The sequence below is a fragment of the Myotis myotis genome, unplaced genomic scaffold (genome assembly GCF_014108235.1).
Source record: "Myotis myotis isolate mMyoMyo1 unplaced genomic scaffold, mMyoMyo1.p scaffold_m19_p_20, whole genome shotgun sequence".
In the NCBI taxonomy this organism is placed as follows: domain Eukaryota; kingdom Metazoa; phylum Chordata; class Mammalia; order Chiroptera; family Vespertilionidae; genus Myotis; species Myotis myotis.
The window spans coordinates 22,529,238-22,548,687 of record NW_023416325.1 but is presented as its reverse complement, the minus strand read 5'-3'; the positions used below and the strand labels follow the sequence as shown (position 1 = coordinate 22,548,687).

The window sequence follows — 19,450 nt, the reverse complement described above, 5'->3', positions numbered from 1 at the left end:
CCGGCCCCTTTCTCCCCAAACCCATGGGACCCCCTTCTCTGACCCCAGGACTCCTTGTCCCCTCACCATGGAGATGCTTTCGGGAGTGACTCACGCCCACCGCCCGGATGAGTGAGGCTGGGAGAGGCGGCTGAAGCTCTGGCAGCCAGTGAGGGCCGGCTGGGCGTGGGACCTCGTCTGTCTGACCCGCACCCACATCCCCCTTGGCCCGGAGCTGCTGGGCGATGGGACAGGCGCCGTGATTACTGGGATGATTTTACTGATGAGGAAACTCCTGCCGCCTCCCTCCCTCCCTCCGGGAGCTTCGATGGGGGATGGGGTGGGAGGATGAGAAAGCAGAGCAGGTCTCCTTTGGCTCAGGCCCCCCTCCCCCTCCCTCTCCCCCCTCCCCCTTCTCCCCCTCCCGCTCCCCCTCCTCCCCCTCCCCCTCCCCTCCCCCTCCTCTCTTCTCCCCCTCCCCCACCCCCTCCCCCCTTCTCCCCATCCCCCTCCCCCTTCCCCCTCCTCCTTCCCCCTCCCCCCTTCCCCCCTCCCCCTTCCCCTTCCCCCTTCCCCCTTCCCCCCATCCTACTCTCCCTTTTAGCTCTACAGCCAGGACCAGTGCTGTTCTGCGATGGTCACCTCTCGGTTTCACCAGGACTCAGAGAGACAAGTGCCCTGGGTCCTTGGCAAGTCCTTACAGACGCTGCGGGGCCTTATCAGCAACTCGGTGCAGGGTGGTCTGTCCCAGCAGCCAGTCTGGCCTGGAGCACAGGTAGGCCCAGCCCCTGAGCCACCCTTCCCCCCAGGGGCTGCCCGCTGGCACCCTGACCTGCGTATGGCCCTGCCAGGGACCCTGTCCGGGGAAGGGACCATCACCTGTGAGGGGCTGTGTGGAGTCCGCTGCAGCCCGGATGGCTTTGTCGCCGTCACAGATGGTGCCGATGGGCCTGGCAGCTGGCAGGTGTCCCAGCCAGGAGCTGGCCCAGGAAGCCAGGCTGCCGGGAGGTGAGGCTCGCGTCCATCCATCCAGCAAGTGGACGTGCAGGCCCTGTTTATGGTCCAGCTGCATGGGGAGCGGGTGCAGGCGGGAAGAATGTGCAAGCCGCCTGCCCTCAGAGAGCTCACTGTGGGGGGGGAGGAGGGGGAGGGGGGGAGGGGACGGGGAGGGGGGGGAGGTCTAATCCAACGAGATGCTCAATCACTCACTGAGCGCTTACCCGGGCCTAGGGCACACTGTTAGGGAACCCGCTTCATAGCTGGGAAAACTGCAGGTCCAGACAGTAGGCCCTTGTCCAAGGTCCAGAGTCGGGTCACAGAGAGCCGAGATTCGCACCCTGTCCATTCCAGAGCCTCACCCAGCCCGGCAGCAGGAGAGGGTTGGGAGAGAGATGAAAGGACAGAGCAGGACTGATGGCTGTGTCCTTAACCCCTCTTCCAAGAAAAAGCCACAGGGTGTATCAGTTACTCAGCCTGCCCTTATCTCAGCCAATGGGAAAGCGGGGGAAACTAGCTCAAGGCCAAAAGTATGCTGGCCACCCCCCTGTCTTTGTGTAACCAGACCCTAGCTGCACCCTGCCCCCGACCCCAAGCCCTATAAATTCTTTGTTCTCTTGGGACTCGGGGCTCTCTCTTGCACCCAGTAATGGAGGCAGGGGGGGACCAAGCGAGCTTGTATAAAAGACTCTCTGCTTTTGCATCGGACTGGCTCCCTGGCGTGGTTTTTTGGGGATCTTGAAATCTGGGCATAACAGGAGAGGCCTTCTAGGCAAAGCCCCAGGCTGGTCTGCGGCTTGTACAGAGCCCGCTGGACACGCTGCTCAGCCCGCCCCGTCGCCTCTCCCACATCTGCTGGAAGCAGACACGCTGCACCCACTTCGCTAACAAGGCCCTGCAGCATTTCTTAAAAGTATATTTTTATTTACTTCAGACAGGAAGGGAGAGGGAGAGGGAGATAGAAACATCAATGAGGAGTGTCATGGCACATGCCTCCTGGTTCATAGGTGGGCTCAGCCACTGAGCCAGGCCGGCCGGCTGCTTCAGGCCCCAAAGGCCCCGCCCGCAGTGAGTCGGGTGCAGCCCGTCTTGATGGGTGTCGCCTCCTCTCCCCAGAAGCGGGTCTGCAGGAGGTCGCAGAGCTGAGGGTCTGCGTGGAGCCGAGGGCGGCAGCTCCAACAGGACCTGTTCAGGTTCCTCTCCAAGGCCAGGGCCAGGGCGGCTTCCACGGCGTCCTGAGTGTCCCCCGCTCATCTTGGGGGGAGCCACATCGTCGCGGTCCAAGTAGAAGCCCAGAGCGAGGCAGGTGCGGAGGCCGCAGAGGCAGGCTGGCCGGACAGTGCACGGGGCCGCCATCTGGGAGGCATAATTCTGGCGAGTCTGGGAGCTCCTGGATGTCCCGCAATAAGGAATTAAGGTCAAAACAAAACAAAACAAAACAAAACAAAAAAACCAGCGTTGGCTGGTCTCAGAGCTGAGGAGGCGGAGGTGGTTCCGAAGGTGCTGACGGGAAAAGAGGTTGGAGGGTGGTAGGAGGCTGGAAGAAGGGGAGCCGGGGTCTGGTCTGTCCAAACAGGATTGAAGCAAGAGACAGCCCCGGGGACGCCAGGGCACCGCCAGCCCGTCAGGTCCTTTTCTGTGTCGTGCGTGTTTATTACGTATGCGAGCCTTTGTCAATCCAGCCCAAACTCGTTGTTAAAACAAACACACACAAAAAAAGGAAAATCCAAACAAAATGAAAGCTAAAACACCCCGAATCCCCTGACTCAGAGACATTAGTAACACACAGAACAGCTGCTGCGGTTTTCCTGTGGTGTGTACACACACACACACACACACACACACACACACACACACATACACATACATACACACACATACACACACACACATACACACACACACATACACATACACACACGCACACACACACGTACACACACATACACACACACATACACACACATACACACACACATACACATACACACACATACACACACACACGCACATACACATACATACACACACACATACACACACATACACACACACATACACATACACACACATACACACACTCACACACACACGCACACACACACGCACACACACACGTACACACACATACACACACACGTACACACACATACACATACACACACATACACACACACACACACACACGCACACGCACATTGTTTTGTAGGATTTGGATCCAATGTGTACCATTTTATAACTTGGTGTTTGTCTTTTCACTTCGTAGATTGTGAACCATTTTCCATGGTAATAGGTCTATGCGCACCATCATTTTAATAGCTGTATAACATTTTATAGAATCCCTTATTGTTAAATATTTCAAATACTGAATAATTAGCTCCCTGCTGTGGGGCGTTAGCTTGCAAGTGTTCACTGCAATGAGCAGCACTGAACCGAAAAAATAAAATGAAATCCCCAAGGCTCCCCGACCTCGCTGCCTACTTCCTCCGAGACATGCTCAGCCGTGGAATGCGGGCCCTGGGTGCACATTTCTAGGACTTCTGTCGGCGTTGCCAAGCTGCCCTCCTGAAAGTCGTACCTGTGTCCAGGCCCCCACAGCGGAGAGCGCGGGCTGGGCACTCCCTCCAGCGGCCTGGTCCTGCGCGGACCCCGGGGCCACCAGAATCAAGCCCTCCTCTCCCCCTCCCCGGCCTGAAGGCCCTGGCAGGCTATTTGCAGGCGGGGGCAGGACACCAATGCCACCGGGCGTGGCCACAGCCGGACCCTGACCCCCGTTCCCACTGGGCGCCTGTTCTCGAGGCCGGGCGCCCACACCTGTGACGGCAGCGAGCTTGTGAGTTATCGGCAGCCTCATTTCCCTCTACAGCCCCTACGGAGGGAACAGATGCGCGCATGTCGGAGGCAGTCACGCGGCAAGAGACTTTGGGGCCAATCCTTCCCGTTCTGACAGCGTGTAATCGAGGTGAAGCCATAAATTTTATAAACAAGAACAAACGACCCTTAGCAACATATGTCTCGGATGTCTGCTCGACCTTCCAAGGTGATCGTAATAAAGGCACCTGCTCGCTGAGGATTCGGGCCTCGCGAGCATCCGGTGTGTGTGTGGGGGGGAGGTCCTGGGTCAGCTGGACACCTTTCTGCCGTTGAATCAGTTCCCCAGGCTGCCTTCGCCCTGTGTCCCCTCAACTGGTGCGGCTTCCCCCGCTTCCCCGAGAGGCCGCTTGCAGTTCATGGCACTCTCTCCCCCCCTGCCCCAGCTAATTGTCGGTCACGCCCTCATCACCATTGTCCCAAGATGCCCCCCATCTGAGGATGGGGTCCTTGTCCTGGCTCTGCTGCTGCCCACGGGGAGGCCTCGAGCTGTCCGCCTCACTGTGGAGCTAAGACAGATCCAAGCTCAAATCCTAGTTTGGCCTCTTACTTGCTGTGTGACACTGGCCAAGGTGCCGTCTCCCTGAAACAAAGATTCTAATATCCACCGGATGGCGCTGCTGTGGGATCAATGCTAAGTGCACATGGAGGTTGCCCTCGGGTTGCCATGGTGATACGGTTTAAAGAGCTCTGCACATAGAAGAGTTCAATACATGCCAGCTCATTATTATAAGCGTCATCCTCCTCCTCCTCCCAGAGGGCACTGCGTGATTCTGAGCAAGTGGCTTCAACCCTCTGAACCTCAGTTTCTTCCCCTGAGCAATGGGGAGAGCAGCCACACACACTGCATAGGGTTCTGAGGACTAAGAAGACATAAAAACCCAGCCAAGGGGTACAGCTGAGCGTGTAGCTAAGTGTTGAGTAAATGCTAGTCCTGGGGTTTGGAGGAGTAGAGCCTGATTTGAAACCTCGCTCCACCTCCTAGCGGTGTGTGACCTTGAGAAAGTCATTTATCTTCTCTGGGCCTCAGTTTCCTCATCTGTAAATTAGGGATGATAGGCTTTTTGAAAGAGTAAAATGAACTACTATTGCATGTGAGCTGCTTAGCAACATGCCTGGACACACGCAGTGGTCAAATCGTGGCCATTACTAACATTTACTTACTAAATTCTCCTCTCTCGGCCTCAGTTCCCTCATCTGTAAAATGGGGCAATGATCACTGAAATCGCTTTTGGCTGTCATTGCTCTGTGACCATCACCTCTCCCTTCACTTTGGGATGGTGTTTCTAGAGCCAGTCCCCTGTCTGACGGGGACCAGACCCCCTGGAGGCCACCTGTCTCCCTGGCCTCAGCAAGTCTAACCGCACCGAGACGCTGCTCAGCGTGCTCCGGGCTTCGCCGGCCTGAGCTGTTAGAAAGTGCTTTGGAAAGGATAACGTGATTCAACACCAATAGCTACTTGTCTTTTTTTTTTTTTTTTTTAGCTGCTACATGTGCCAGGCCTATGGACTTACCCCTGAGCCCTTGGAAGCAGGAATCATCCTGTTACAAAAGGTGAGGATTGGGGCTCAGAGTGGTTGAACAGCTCACTCAAGGTGACTCAGTAAGAAGTGGCAGCCAGAACTTGAATTCCAATAGTAATAATGATAATAATAATAGCAGCTCACATATGCTGGGGTGGGGGGGGAGGTGCTAAGTCCTTTTAAACTCCCCAAGAGGGAGTATCCCCTCATTAAACTCCCCAGTGGTCCTGTCAGGTAGATATTACAACAGCCGCCCCCCCCCCACCACCATCTCGGTTTTGCTTTCCATGGTTTCAGTTACCCATGGTCAACCAGGGTCTAAAAATATTAAATGGAAAATTCCAGGTATAATTCATAAATTTTATTTTATTTTTTATTTATTTTTATTTTTTTAATTAAATCTTTATTGTTCAGATTATTACATTTGTTCCTCTTTTTTCCCCCCATAACTCCCCTCCTCCCAATTCCCGCCCCACCCTCCGCCCTCACTCCCCACCCACTGTCCTCATCCATAGGTGCACGATTTTTGTCCAGTCTCTTCCCGCATCTCCCACACCCCTTTCCCCCCCAAGAATAGTCAGTCCATTCCCTTTCTATGTCCCTGATTCTATTATAATCACCAGTTCATTCTGTTCATCGGATTATTTATTCACTTGGTTCTTAGATTCACTTGTTGATAGATGCATATTTGTTGTTCATAATTTGTATTTTTACCTTTTTCTTCCTCTTCCTCTTCTTAAAGGATACCTTTCAGCATTTCATATAATCCTGGTTTGGTGGTGATGAACTCCTTTAGCTTTTCCTTATCTGTGAAGCTCTTTATCTGACCTTCAATTCTGAATGATAGCTTTGCTGGATAAAGTAATCTTGGTTGTAGGTTCTTGGTATTCATCACTTTGAGTATTTCTTGCCATTCCCTTCTGGCCTGCAAAGTTTCTGTTGAGAAATCAGCTGACAGTCGTATGGGTATTCCCTTGTAGGTAACTGAGTTTCTTTCTCTTGCTGTTTTTAAGATTCTCTCTTTGTCTTTTGCTCTTGGCATTTTAATTATGATGTGTCTTGGTGTGGTCCTCTTTGGATTCCTTTTGTTTGGGGTTCTCTGTGCTTCCTGGACTTGTAAGTCTATTTCTTTCACCAGGTGGGGGAAGTTTTCTGTCATTATTTCTTCAAATAGGTTTTCAATATCTTGCTCTCTCTCATCTTCTGGCACCCCTATAATTCGGATGTTGGTACGCTTGAAGCTGTCCCAGAGGCTCCTTACACTATCCTCGCATTTTTGGATTCTTTTTTCATTTTGCTTTTCCGGTTGGGTGTTTTTTGCTTCCTCGCATTTCAAATCATTGACTTGATTCTTGCGCTCCTCTGGTCTGCTGTCAGGAGTCTGTATAATATTCGTTATTTCAGTCTGTGTATGCTTAATTTCTAGTTGGTTCCCCAATATAACATCGAGGGTCTTATTAGTTTTCTTGTAGATCTCATTAAGTTTATCGGCGGCTTCTAAACAGTTCTTGAGAGACCTTAAAAGTGTGGTTCTGAACTCTATATCTTCCATTGACAATTTTGTCCTGTTTCTTTGTCTCCGCATTTTGTTATGCTTCCTTGGTGCACCCCCTAGTGGTCTTTGTGCGCAGTCTTATAGTTAAACCTTGATTGTTGTAGCTAATACCAGGGAGGGTTTGACCTCCAGGCCAAGTGGCTATGAGAATCAGCTGTGTCAGCAGTGAGAGAACTTCTGTCCTCTAGGGAGGTGCTAATCTAGCCTTTGCCTGAGGCTATCCGGCAAATGCCTCTGTGCAGGGCTTGGGCGGGGTGGGTTGCACAGGATCAACAGGGTGGGCCGGAGAGAGCAGTTATGGCAGCTCTCGGTCCTGTCCCCAGGGGCTCTGCCTCTCTGAGTCCCAGCACCCGCTGCAAAGCTCAGAGAGAAAGCTGCACTCGCTCTGACGGAAGCCAGACAGTCCCGCTTCTCTCGTTTGAGTCTGGGTCGCTAAAGACTCGCCGGGATCTGGAGCTCAGAGTCTGCGACTCCCTCCCGATTGAAAACGCCAACCGCGCCCTCCGCCCCCAGCCCGCTCTGCGCACTCCGTACCTCAGAATTTGACTTCAGCACTGTGCCTCCTCTGAGTGTCCGTATGCGTTTCTCTTTCCTCCTAGTTGTAGGACTTCCACTCAGCCAGCGTTCCTGTGGTTCTGGGTGATGTCCGTTCTGTCTTTTAGTTTCACTTTTGAAGTAGTTGTTCAAGGCAGCAAACTCCGGCGTTAACCTATGCCGCCATCTTGGTTCTCCAATTCATAAATTTTAAATGGTGCATCCTTCTGAGTACACGAGATCTCCTGCCGTCTCAGGACATCCCCAAGGTTCCTGGGCGCCCCAACCTGCCGTCCCCTGCCTCTGCCTGGGCTCCAGCACCGCCTTCCGTGAGGGGCTCCCAGAGAAGAAAAGCAACAGGCCCAGGCGGAGGACAGCCACCCGCGGGGCTGCAGAGGCGGGTCCGGCCCTGGATGAAGAGGATCAGACCGGCCGGTGAAGAGGATCAGACCGGCCGATGAAGAGGATCAGACCGGCCGGGGCGCATTGCCGGGAGATTCCCGGGCCTGGTCTGCAGGGAGGGGTGGGCCACAGCCCCAGGCACTGACTATGGAGCATCCGTGCAGAATTTATGACACAAAGAATTGCATTCAATTCAACTGAAATGCGCCTGGATTCTTGAAGGTTCAGTCGCGAAAACTGGGACTGAACGACCAGACACTGGAGGGGCTGTCGGGAGGGTGTGGGGAGGAGGCGAGGTGACACTGCGGCCGGCCGAGGGGGCTCAGAACCGGGGACGTTTGTCACTGGGACGAGTTACAAGTTCGGGCTGCGAAAATCACGCGGTGAAAAATGCACATTCACAGTGGCCATGGAGTATCCGTGAAGGGGAAGCAGCTGAGAAGTGAGGCAGCAGAACCCACGCGTGCCTGACACTGTTCGCGGCCCAGGCCGTGGTGAAAGCGACTGCCAAGCGGCGGCTGGGGGACAGGAGCGCGGGGCTGGGGGGCACAGGCCACTTCCTGGGCCGCATTTTGGTGCTGACTCCCTGAGACAAGTGGGCTCCCGTGAGCCTCTTTCCTCACCCGCAAAGCAGAGCACACACTGCTCCCTCGGGGGTGCTGAGGGCGTGAGGAGAGGAAGTCTGTGGAGATGGGGGTGCTGAGGGCGTGAGGAGAGGAAGTCTGTGGAGATGGGGGTGCAGAGGGTGTGAGGAGAGGAAGTCTGTGGAGATGGGGGTGCTGTGGGCGTGAGGAGAGGAAGTCTGTGGAGATGGGGGTGCAGAGGGTGTGAGGAGAGGAAGTCTGTGGAGATGGGGGTGCAGAGGGTGTGAGGAGAGGAAGTCTGTGGAGATGGGGGTGCAGAGGGTGTGAGGAGAGGAAGACGGTGGAGATGGGGGTGCAGAGGGTGTGAGGAGAGGAAGACGGTGGAGATGGGGGTGCTGAGGGCGTGAGGAGAGGAAGTCTGTGTAGATGGGGGTGCTGTGGGCGTGAGGAGAGGAAGTCTGTGGAGATGGGGGTGCAGAGGGTGTGAGGAGAGTAAGTCTGTGGAGATGGGGGTGCAGAGGGTGTGAGGAGAGGAAGTCTGTGGAGATGGGGGTGCAGAGGGTGTGAGGAGAGGAAGACGGTGGAGATGGGGGTGCTGAGGGTGTGAGGAGAGGAAGACGGTGGAGATGGGGGTGCTGAGGGCGTGAGGAGAGGAAGTCTGTGGAGATGGGGGTGCGTGGGGTGTGAGGAGAGGAAGTCTGTGGAGATGGGGGTGCTGAGGGCGTGAGGAGAGGAAGTCTGTGGAGATGGGGGTGCTGAGGGCATGAGAGGAAGTCTGTGGAGATGGGGGTGCTGAGGGCGTGAGAGGAAGTCTGTGGAGATGGGGGTGCTGAGGGCGTGAGAGGAAGTCTGTGGAGATGGGGGTGCTGAGGGCGTGAGGAGAGGAAGTCTGTGGAGCTGGGGGTGCTGAGGGCGTGAGGAGAGGAAGTCTGTGGAGATGGGGGTGCTGAGGGCGTGAGATGAAGTCTGTGGAGATGGGGGTGCTGAGGGCATGAGATGAAGTCTGTGGAGCTCGGGGCCGGGCGTGCAGTGGCCGGCACCATCAATATGGCGGGTTCGCCTGCGGGGATGCCCAACCACCAGCTCATCTCTGGCGCCCCGAGAGCTGACCTGAGCTGGGTGAGCCGGCGAGGCACCTTCTTGGGTGCAGAATGTATGGGAGCGCCCAAACTCCAGTAATCCAGGTAATATTTTCAAAGTCTTTTTACTTATCTAGTTTTTTATTTTTTTCAGTCTTTTAAGAATCACAATTATGCAAAAACAAGAACCCCTGATCCACAAGGCACCAGCTTTAAGTAAAGCCTGCATTCCTCTCCCCACCCTGCCTGGCTGGGCGCTGGGGGTCATGCGTGACGGCCGACAGCGGTGCAGGCGGGCGACTGGGGCTTTAGAGAGCAGGGTCGTGTGTTTTATCTGTGGAGCTTGCATGCTTGTCTGACCGGGTCCTAGACAAGGGGCTACCTTGACAAGCGGGCATGGGGTGCACACTTTGCCTCTTGCCCCGGGCTCCAGGGTGGCTGCGTCGGGAGCTGCAAAGCAGATTCCTGTTGGTGGCACAGGGCACACCCTCAAGATGCCAAGTCTGCCCTGCGCCCGGGCTGTCTCTCAGGGAACGCTTGCTTGTGGGCGGGGGGGCAGCTGCAGAGGGGGCCTGGGAACCTGGGTTACATCTGGCCTGTGACAGTCCCTCCCAGCAAGGGCTGGGGGACAGGACTTGGTGACAGGCACATGCCTTGCTCCCAAGAGCTTCCCATTAGGTGGCTGCATTTCCTCAGGAGCTTCTGTCTGCCGTGGGCCTTCACCGAGGCTAGGAGCGGGTCGGGACTGTTGCTTTGCTCCGTGTCCTGCTCCTCCCGGGGAGACCTTGAGGAGCCGGCAGACTGAGTGCATGGAGCCGGTGGCTGCAGCTCTTGGAGCAAAACCCCCGGGCACCGCCCCAGTGCAGCTCGCACCGCCCTCCGGAAAGGCTGCTGCTTCCACTGCTCCAGCTGGTCACCAGCACTGAGGCCGCTGCGCACCAGCCCGGCGCTCGCCCTGGCCCAGGGGGAACCAGGCGGTCACGGGCACCTCAGCAGCTCTGCCCGCCCTAAGGGGCCCCTGAAGCCTGCTGGGAACAAAGGACTCAGGAGGGACTTGTGCCTGTTCCTCCAGCAAAATTCCCAGCGAGGTGGTAGGAATGAAAGCAGACGGTGTGGATGCTGGCGGACATGCCGGCTGGGACCAGCCTCCCAGCCTCCAGCCTCCTGGTGCCTCAGGCTAAGCAGGCGCTCAGCCCGCGTGATCCCTGGATGGAGTTCACAGGCACCTCAGCCGCCGAGCCTGCCCTCTCAAGTCATTTCCTGCCGTTAGCAGCGTGGACTCTGCAGGGGCCCAGGCTGCCTGCCCGCCCTCCATCACATCCCCTTCCCAAGGACACAGCTGGCGCTGGCGGCCTCGTTTCACGGCGGGAGGGAGCGGCGGTGACAGGTGAAATAAAGCACAGCCACGCCTGGATCTGAGCATACACCAGCCAAGCGCAGCATCAGGGGCTACGTCCCGCCTGTCGGCCTCACTGGAAGCGGAAGGCCTTCCTGTCTTGAGCTGAGAATGTTCCCTCAGCCCTTGACACCATCTGCCTGGGCAGGATGCCTTCCTTTAAGCGGTGGCGTTTCTCTCGCCAGTCTTCACCCCTGGGTGGGGGAGGGTCCCCTGGGAGAGCATTCTGCAGGCCGCACCCGCCATGCACACGGGGCCCACGGGGAGTGGTTCCCAAGCCTCACCTGTCACGCTGCCGCGGCCCTTCCCCTGACGGAGGCGGTGCCGGGGGCTCCCGGCGACTCCGCTTCCACTGTCTGCCTCCCCTTTACAAATGGGCACAGGTAAGTCAGGGACACCCCAGGGGGCTCTGGGGCCTCTCCCAGTCCTTGGACGTGCAGAGTTGACATGGATGGGCTCTCTCATGCTCGCTTCTTCCCTCCCTCTCTCACACTCGGTTCAAGCCTTTCCCACTTTTATTCTTTTCTGTGCATCCTTCTCATTACAGCAATCACTTCGCCCTCCTTTCTGCAGTGAACCCACTCCCGAGAAGACCAAGGAGAGCCTGGCGGGCAGATTTCTCCAGCAGCCGCTGCCCGAGGGAAGTGGCAGGGGGTCTGGAGGCAGCTGATCGCGGACAAAAGACCCTGGTCCAGCCCTGAGGCTAGGCCTTCGGGAACCAGGACAAGGCAAACTCCTCTTCCCTGGTGGCCACCCCGGAGGGTCCACAAGGCTCCCCTTTCCACTGTTCCCAAGCGCCTCGGGTTCAGTCCGACGGGTCACTTTTCTTGTATATTTTCTCTTGCTTCCCCTCCTTCATGGCTGCGTACCTGGCTAGCGTGAAGAGATAGTCGCTGAGTCTGGAGGGACAGAGAGAAGCAGACGGAATGATCTGAAAGGGGCAATCGATGCTAACTGGGTCCTTCCCATATTAGCCTTCAAGAAGGAAATCAGTCACGTGCCCCGGCAGCACCGGGTGGGACGAAGAGCAGCGGCCAACCTGGGCCTGACAGATGGCACTGGGAGCCAGCATCCGTGAGAGCCACGTGCCCGACTCTGGCGCCAGGGCTGGAGGGTTTCTAGGGGACAAGGCCGCTACCCCTGCCCAACCTCAGAGGCTGGTGACCTTGGGCCAGTCTCAACTGCTTTCTGCACCGTCCACTGACCAGGACTAGTACCTCTCAAACTAACATGCACACGAGTCCTTAGGGATCCTGACAACCTGCAGATTCTCATTTGGGGGAGCTGGCCAGGCCTGCGGTTCTGCAGTTCTAACCCACGCCACGTGACGCAGACACTGCTGGGCTGAGGACCTGCACAAAGTCAAGAACCCACACTTTCCAGGCCGTGCCAGGGCCGACCCCCCTCATTCCTGGTTCCTTTCCAGTGCAAGAGCGCCCCCAAGGAGTCTCAGCTGTGCCCATGAATACAACATTCCTTTCCCCTCATAGGAGGAAACGAGTTGGTCAGAACCCATCAAAGCCTGGGCCATGTTCCTGTGGGAGGGGTGGGCCACAATAAGGGGCCACTCCAGATCCTGGCTAAGGCCATTTTCTGGACACTCAGAACGGCTCCCAGGGGTCCCCAGCGCTTGGCCTGCCCCTGGGCCTGGCCTTGCCCCCACTAGAACTGCACGAGCCAATGCTGAAGGAGAACCCAGTGGAGAAGGCCTTGGGCCAGCTGTGGCCCTGGGGGCGAGGCTGAGGGCGGGGCTACAGGGGACCTCCCTGGCCCAGCCAGCGATTCGGGCCCTGTGCGGGGGCCCTAAGCCGGACGGTCCTGAGCTCGCTTTGCCTGGAGGTGTCCTCCGCTCACACTGCCCAGGGGCCTCACCAGGGGAAGACCGGCTGTGAGAAGGTCTCTATCCTGCCTGGGCCCCACCATGACGCCTGTCACCGTCTCCCTGGTTACCAGCCTCAAAGCAGGCCCCTTGTCACAGCACTGTCCATTCGTTCCGATGTTCTTCGCTGGTCGTTATAGCAGCTTCTCCCACAAGACCTTCACCTCACTGGTGACAGGGTTGGTACCGCCTTGCTCTCTGCTGCATCCCGTGCCCGGCTCAGTGCTGGGCACAGACGCCCTCACTGAATGTGAAGTGAATGAGTGAGGCCCGTTCCGTTGTTGCTACTTCCCATCATGTCGCGTTTGTCAGAGATCTCCAGTTTCCATGTAAGTACCTGTTTAAGAACTTGGCCACGTTTGCATCCGTCTCACCCATCCGGACAAGAGGCGCCACGCTGGAAAGGGAGGAGTCACTGCGTCACACGGGATCAACGTCACAGGATCAGCCACTGCAGGGCCCAGGGCTCCGTCCCCGCCAGCAGTCACGGCCACCGCAGCGTGACCTGGGGTCCTTGCCGGTCTACGTGGACATTCTAGACAGTGGGCCGCTGTCTGCTGACCACCAACGACGGGCAGACCAGGAGGTCTGCTGTGGTGGCTGGACGACACGGAGGTGACCCCCCCGCCTGCCTCCGGCCCCCTCTGCCCGGGCCCTCACCGTCTCTCAGCCCGGCGGCACACGGCCCGACAGAAGTGCAGTGCAGCGCTGCTCTTGCCGCCCGACTGGAAGGAGAAAGCAGGCGTTGGGTGGAGGGAGGGGCGGGCGGGTGTGCCCAGTGCAGACAGCACGCTCCTCACACGGAGGGTGGGCCCTGCCCCAGCACGCAGTGTTCTGCATGCAGAGGGCCCCGCCGGGGCACAGCCCTGGGCACCCCTTCAGAGAGGACAGGGCTGGGAGGGCAGGGGACGTGGAGGGCAGCTCTGTCACTGTAAAATATTAGAGAGGGGGACGTGGCCTGCAGCCACCCCAGGGGGAGGCTGCCCAGTACCTACAGGCAGAATGAAAGCCGTGAGAGGGGGGAGCTGGCCGGAGTACTTGTCGATCCACTGCTCCAGCTCCAGGACGCGCCCCGACTCAAATGTGGTGCGTCCTGAGGAGCCAAGGAGTAGGACACGGCCATGAGGAAACCGCGAGCATCGAGGAAACCGCCCGGTGCCCTTCCGCCCGGTGCGTTCCAAACCACTCCCACGACCCTCTCAGGGTCTGCGGGCCAGGCTGACGGGGTCCCACGTGACACCCAGGAGAGTCCCCGCTCAGTCCAACCCCCGCAGGGCCCTCCCAGTACACACGCGGCTCAGAGAGCGAATTACTTAAGTGAGCCTCCCGGGCGGAGGAGCGGGGTGTCGCCAGGGCGGAGCCAACGTCCTGCAGGGAGCACTGTATCTGGGGAAGCAACAGAAGGTGCCAGTGAAGATCTATTGTGGCTCCTGGCTCCCCATGCAAAGGTGCCACCTGACAGCAAGGCATGCGGCTGGCCTGGTGGGGGTTGTCAGAGCTTTAATCAGCAGCACTGAAAGGCTAATTAGCAAACTGCCTGCACTTTCAGCGTGCTGGACGCCAGCCCCGTGGAGAGGAGACCTGGCTCACGTGGGGACAGCTGGGTTAGGAAGACAATGAGCGTCGAGCGCCCAGTGACGGCCAAGAGGAATCTCCTCGCCCCGATCCTGGGTGGTTTATCTCGGAGGCTGTCATGTGCACTGCAGGCTGCATGCGGCATCCCAGGCCTCCACCCACTAGATGCCAGGACCTCCGCCTCCAGTTGGGACAACCAACCATGTCTCCAGACATTGTCAAATGTCCCCTGGGGGGCAGAGAGCACGGACAACCCTTCACATTTCCTTCTCTTGGACCAATCCTCACCACTTGCCTGGGAGGGAGGATTATCTGGGTGTCCCCATTTTACAGATGGAGAAACTGAGGCTCAGAGGAAGAGTGACAGTCCCAGGTGACACAGAGAGGAAGCGATGATCAAATGCCAAATGCAGTTACAGTCACCAGGCCTCAGGGGTAAACAAAAAATGTTACTCACTTTCTCAAGCTCCTCAGCAAATGGGTGGCCCTTTTCCGAAATTAATTCCATAGCAAACCTATGAGGGAAAAGGAAAAAGAATCTGCCTCTAACATAACATCCCCAGGCCCTGCTTTGCTGTAAGACCATGGTTCTCAGGTGACGGGCCATTCAGCTAACTTGGCTATAATAGCCTTGGTGTTATTTCTTGCTGGCAATAAGAACCTCATAACCTTCCACTTGGTTAAGGGTATTTGTTTCTCAAAACGCCTTTTCTTATACTAATGATTCATCCAGTCAACAATGCCTGTTCAGTGCCTACTCTGGCCAGGTCCAGGTGATTCCATGGTGAGCTCTATGCAGCAGGAGGGGAAGACATGGACTGACTGTCACATGACTGAAGGTGAACTTGCAAACTGAAGCCAGTGCTCTGAAGGAAAGGGCTTGATTCCTGGAAAACCTGGCCTTGGCTAGGGCTCAGGAGGGCTTCCCGGAGGAAGCGATGCTGCAGGTGGGACTTTAAAGGCCGAATAGGAGTTTCCTGGGAAGGAGCGGGTCGGGGAAGGAAGGTGCCCAGGGCAGGTCAGGCACTGGCCTCCCTCGGACTCTGCCCTCCACTTCTGTGCCGTCAGGGTCCTGGCAGGGGACAGACAGTGGTGCTTTCGAAGGGTTCCCAGGGAAAAGCTGTGCAAAGGGGCGGCTAACAGCATGGGACGAGTTATGGAAACTGCTAACAGAGGCAAAGATCGGCAAGAGCCGAAGCCTGAGGGGCCCAGGGAGGGTCAAAGGTGCCCTGGAGCCTGGGGAGAGCTGCTCCTCGGTGGGGGCCGCCACCAGGAGCCACACAGCGGGAGAGAGAGTAGGCGGGAGGCCAGCTACCGCCAGAGCCACCTGCAGCCGGGAGCCGGGCAACACCCGCACCTCTCGACCCCTCACGGCTCCCGCGGTGCCTCCCACTGGCCAGGCCCACCTGAAAGCCAGAGGACAAAGGAATCAGCATGAAACCACCACCAGGTGATAAAGGTCAGCCTCGCCCAGGCACAGAGACAAAGAGAATGGCTTTGGGAGGGCAAGCAGGACCACCGGGGCATCTCCCTAGCCCGCTTCACGTTAGAACCAAGCACACGTGTAATCAGCAGTCTAGGCTGGTCCTCCCCGCTGGGTGCACGGAGGGGCGAGCCGGGCTGGAACACCTTCTGTCCAGCACAGCATTGCCTCATGCCTGGCACGTGGCAGGTGCTCCCTGAGGGTGTTCTCCGGATGTCGGCCAGCTGTAGGCCCCTCCTCGGTGCTCGCCCCATCCCAGCTCCCACCACTTGTGGTCGCCCCTTTGGTGTCTGTCTTGCCCCACCCCTGCCCCACCAGACTGAGAGCCCCACAAAGCAGGGCCGGGGCTCCCTGCTCAGCAGCGCCTGGCACACAGAGGTGCTCAGTCACTAGCTGACACAGGGAGCTTCCACAACGAGGCTTCGCCAGTCTCCTGCCCCACATCACCCAAAAGTGAGGGCTTGCCATTTGCTGATTCTAAGTAACTGATGCTAGGATCCGCCTTCCCTCCCCTCTGCCCACATCATCTTGTGTCTGCCTGCTTCCCCACCGCCCCCCACACCAAGGGGTCTGCCTTCTCTACCCTCCTGGGAGACCACCTACACCTCCCATTATGTCCCGAAGGTCTCACCTGGTCAGGCCCATCCTTGAGAAATGGAAGCCACAAACAGGGAAGTTTTAATAAAAATACCCGCTGGCATTGCTATGACTTGCACCAGGCACTGTCTTAGGGTGAGCATGGAATTATCTTATTCAATCCTGACCAGAACCTAATGAGATGGCAGCCATTACTATGATCATTGGACAGAACAGGAGACTGAGGCTCAGAGAGGCCAGGTGATTTGCCTGAAGCAACACAGCCAGTCAGCAGAGGTAGAGAATCTGAAGCCAGGTCTGTGTGGTTCCCATGACCGTCACCCACAGAGCTCCTGAACCAGCACGTGAGACAAGTGCCCCTCACACTGTCAGCAGCTGGACTGGACAACTGTCATCAAACACCGCTGCCCCTCCCACCGCACTGCAGTCAGGCATGTCCACGTGACTGGCTCTGGCCAGAGAAATGCGAGCAGAAGTGATGTGTCACTTCCGAGCCAGTGTGAGCTTTAGCGTGATCACTGTTCCCTCTGCCACAACGCCTGGTGCTGTCCTGGACAGAGGCTGTCCCGCCAGCCCAGGTCCCAGAGTGGCATCTTGTGGAACAGAAACACGCCCAGCCTGTGATGGGCTTGATGGGAGAGCACGGAATACACTTTGGTGCTGTGAATCATGAGGTTTGAGGGTTGCTGTTATCACAGCGTGACCTGACTAATCCTGACTAACTCCCTGAGTCCACCTCTAAACCCTGGCTGTGTATACGCTTATTTAAAAAACAAGACTCACCAAAGGGACCACATCCAACGCGCTGGGCTCAACTCACTTCTTTCACTTAACATGTGCGCCTCAACAGCACACACGTACTCACGGGAAGCGTGAGGGAGCCAGAGGCAGCGGGCAGGGCAGCTTCCCACGGCGTGGGACAGAGGGAAGGAGCTGCAGCCGGCAGCCTGTGGCGCTGGCCAGATGCGCCTGTGCTGCCAGGCCGAGGCAGGTTCGTCAAGGTGTGGCAACCTCCAGACTAGCCAGCAGTCACACAGGCTTCGTGTGAATCACCTGTACTGCTGCCCAACTCAAACTCCGCCTCCAGGCCAAGTCCATCTCCCTTACCCAATGGCTGAACTTAATTCATCTGTAGTTCCCAAGGCTTCGAACACCTGGTCGTCTTTGGGCCTCCTTTCTCCAGTGAAGGTGCTAGAAAACCCTGTGGGGGAAAAAATGTTCAGCTGCCCAAAATAAGATTTTTTCGCCGATATGCACTTTTTAGAAAAATGTCTATTTCAAGTGTAATAACTGAGCCAGGGCTGCCACACACTTTTTAACGGCTGCAAAGAATTTGGAAGAACTTTAAAATGGAGCCTGCCGTGTCTCTGCATTTTTCACCTTCCCCACCGTACCTTTGTCTCCTGTTTTGGTGTAAATCTTGGGGATCTTGGGTGTCTTCGAGGGAGGCTGTGGCCTAATGAGAAAACAGACATCAAGAGGTGGTGAGTGGGGGTGGCTTCCACGCGGGGCACCTCCCTCCGTGGGTCCCAGCTTGCTGCTCATGGCCTCCGAGGCAGCACTCACCCCTCATGCTTAACGCTCGTTGACATCCTTCCCCTCCATATCCCTCTTAGCTGGAAGCCCTTGTGGCAGGTTCTGTGTCTTGCCCACATCCATGTCTGCAGAGTAGCTGATGTAGTATATTTTTCAATGCAGAAGCTCAATAAATACTCATTGAAATAACGTATCAATCACCTTTCCACAGCCCCTGCACTGTGCAGAAGGGATTGCCAGCATTATACCCTGAAATTGTCCCTGGGGTCTTCCCACAGCTCCAACGGTAGGCACTACCCAGGACCATTTTACTATGAACTGTGGCTCACAAGACGAGACCCTCCTTCCTAGGTCACCCAGGAGGGGAGGGCTGGGACTCAGGCCCAAGGCCATCTTACTCCAGACCCCAAACTGTACCCTCTACTCTACCAAGTCGGGGCCTCCTGGTGGTGGTGGGGGGGGGGAGTGGGTGAGAAACATGGACCACGTCCTCTCTATGAAACTTCAAGATCCTCAGAAATAAAGAACTGCCAAAACAAGGTTAAAAACTGGCATTTCCAAATAGCCACATAACACCTTTAATACAGGCTTCAACACTAAAATAGGACATTGCAAGGTTTTGCAAAGGTTAAGACACTGGATCTAGGAGTAACATCTGGCTGCGTTATTAATCATGGCACTCTCCGTTCCCAGGCCCGGGTAGGGGTGCGGGTTTCAAGGTCTAGATGACCGCCATGCTTCCATCGCGCAGTGCGCCTCTGGGTCTGAAAGTATAAGCTGCTTTGGGGGTCGGTGCACACTGAATGGAGGCCCTCCTGGCCGTGGAGCCAGGCGGGACGGCCTCCCGGCCCACAAGGGACATGTCCTGCCCTGAGCTTCGTGCAGTTTTCTTGTGCACAGAAACCTGGTTCTCTGGCTCCCACGGTGCCTACATCGCCGTGGTGACGTCAGGAAAGAGGACTCACCCGGCAGGACGTCACAGCCGTGTGACGTCACTATGCGACGACAGTTCTGGGTGTCGGGTACCTTCCCAGCCAGGCACTTACCTGTCCCCGTCTTCTACGCCCGGGGAACCGCGGCTCTGGAAACGGGGACGAAGTAGCCTGCCAGCCGCGAGGCACCCGCGGAGGCCAAGGCGGCCCCCCCAAACCCACACAGCCATGTCCAAGCCGCTCGTCGGGGTTGAGCCCGCCAGGCTCCCGTCCAGGTCCCGGGGTTACTCCACCTACCGCCCGCCGCGCCACCGCTCAGCCTCTATTTCCATTGGTCCGTGGCTCTCGGCCCCGGGCGGGACACTCCCAGGATCTCGTTTCCTATTGGTTCGCGGGAGGAGCTGGGCGGGGAAACCCGTGACGTCTTGGTAGACAGCACCTATTGGCCAATGCTCGCGCGCTCCGATTGGCTGAGCGGAAGGGGCGGCTCGTGCGCTCCGGGATAGATTCCGGCGGCGGCAGGTGAGGG

At 57.2% G+C, this 19,450-nt stretch overlaps 1 protein-coding gene and 1 long non-coding RNA gene across 4 annotated transcripts; one reads left to right on the top strand and one right to left on the bottom strand.

Moving 5' to 3' along the window:
• Positions 1-9,503: 9,503 nt before the first annotated feature.
• LOC118678203 lies at positions 9,504-15,048 on the top strand. The gene is made up of 2 exons (XR_004974810.1): positions 9,504-9,628; positions 11,467-15,048. It is a non-coding gene; the product is annotated as an uncharacterized LOC118678203 (long non-coding RNA).
• Positions 9,643-19,450, bottom strand: MMAB (metabolism of cobalamin associated B). 3 transcript variants are annotated; one of them, XM_036353518.1, is made up of 10 exons: positions 18,955-19,450; positions 18,020-18,208; positions 17,848-17,909; positions 17,561-17,654; positions 14,831-14,888; positions 14,112-14,184; positions 13,794-13,891; positions 13,459-13,523; positions 13,136-13,195; positions 9,643-11,818 (listed from the first exon to the last, which is right to left on the bottom strand). In XM_036353518.1, exons 2-10 carry the CDS (start codon positions 18,106-18,108, stop codon positions 11,725-11,727), a joined length of 693 nt encoding a protein of 230 aa, XP_036209411.1. In that variant the 5' UTR covers positions 18,109-18,208; positions 18,955-19,450; the 3' UTR covers positions 9,643-11,724. The 3 variants fall into 3 exon arrangements, with proteins under 3 accessions (XP_036209411.1, XP_036209412.1, XP_036209410.1); XM_036353519.1 differs by having other exon boundaries at positions 18,020-18,125; positions 19,036-19,450; XM_036353517.1 differs by lacking the exon at positions 18,020-18,208 and having other exon boundaries at positions 19,036-19,450.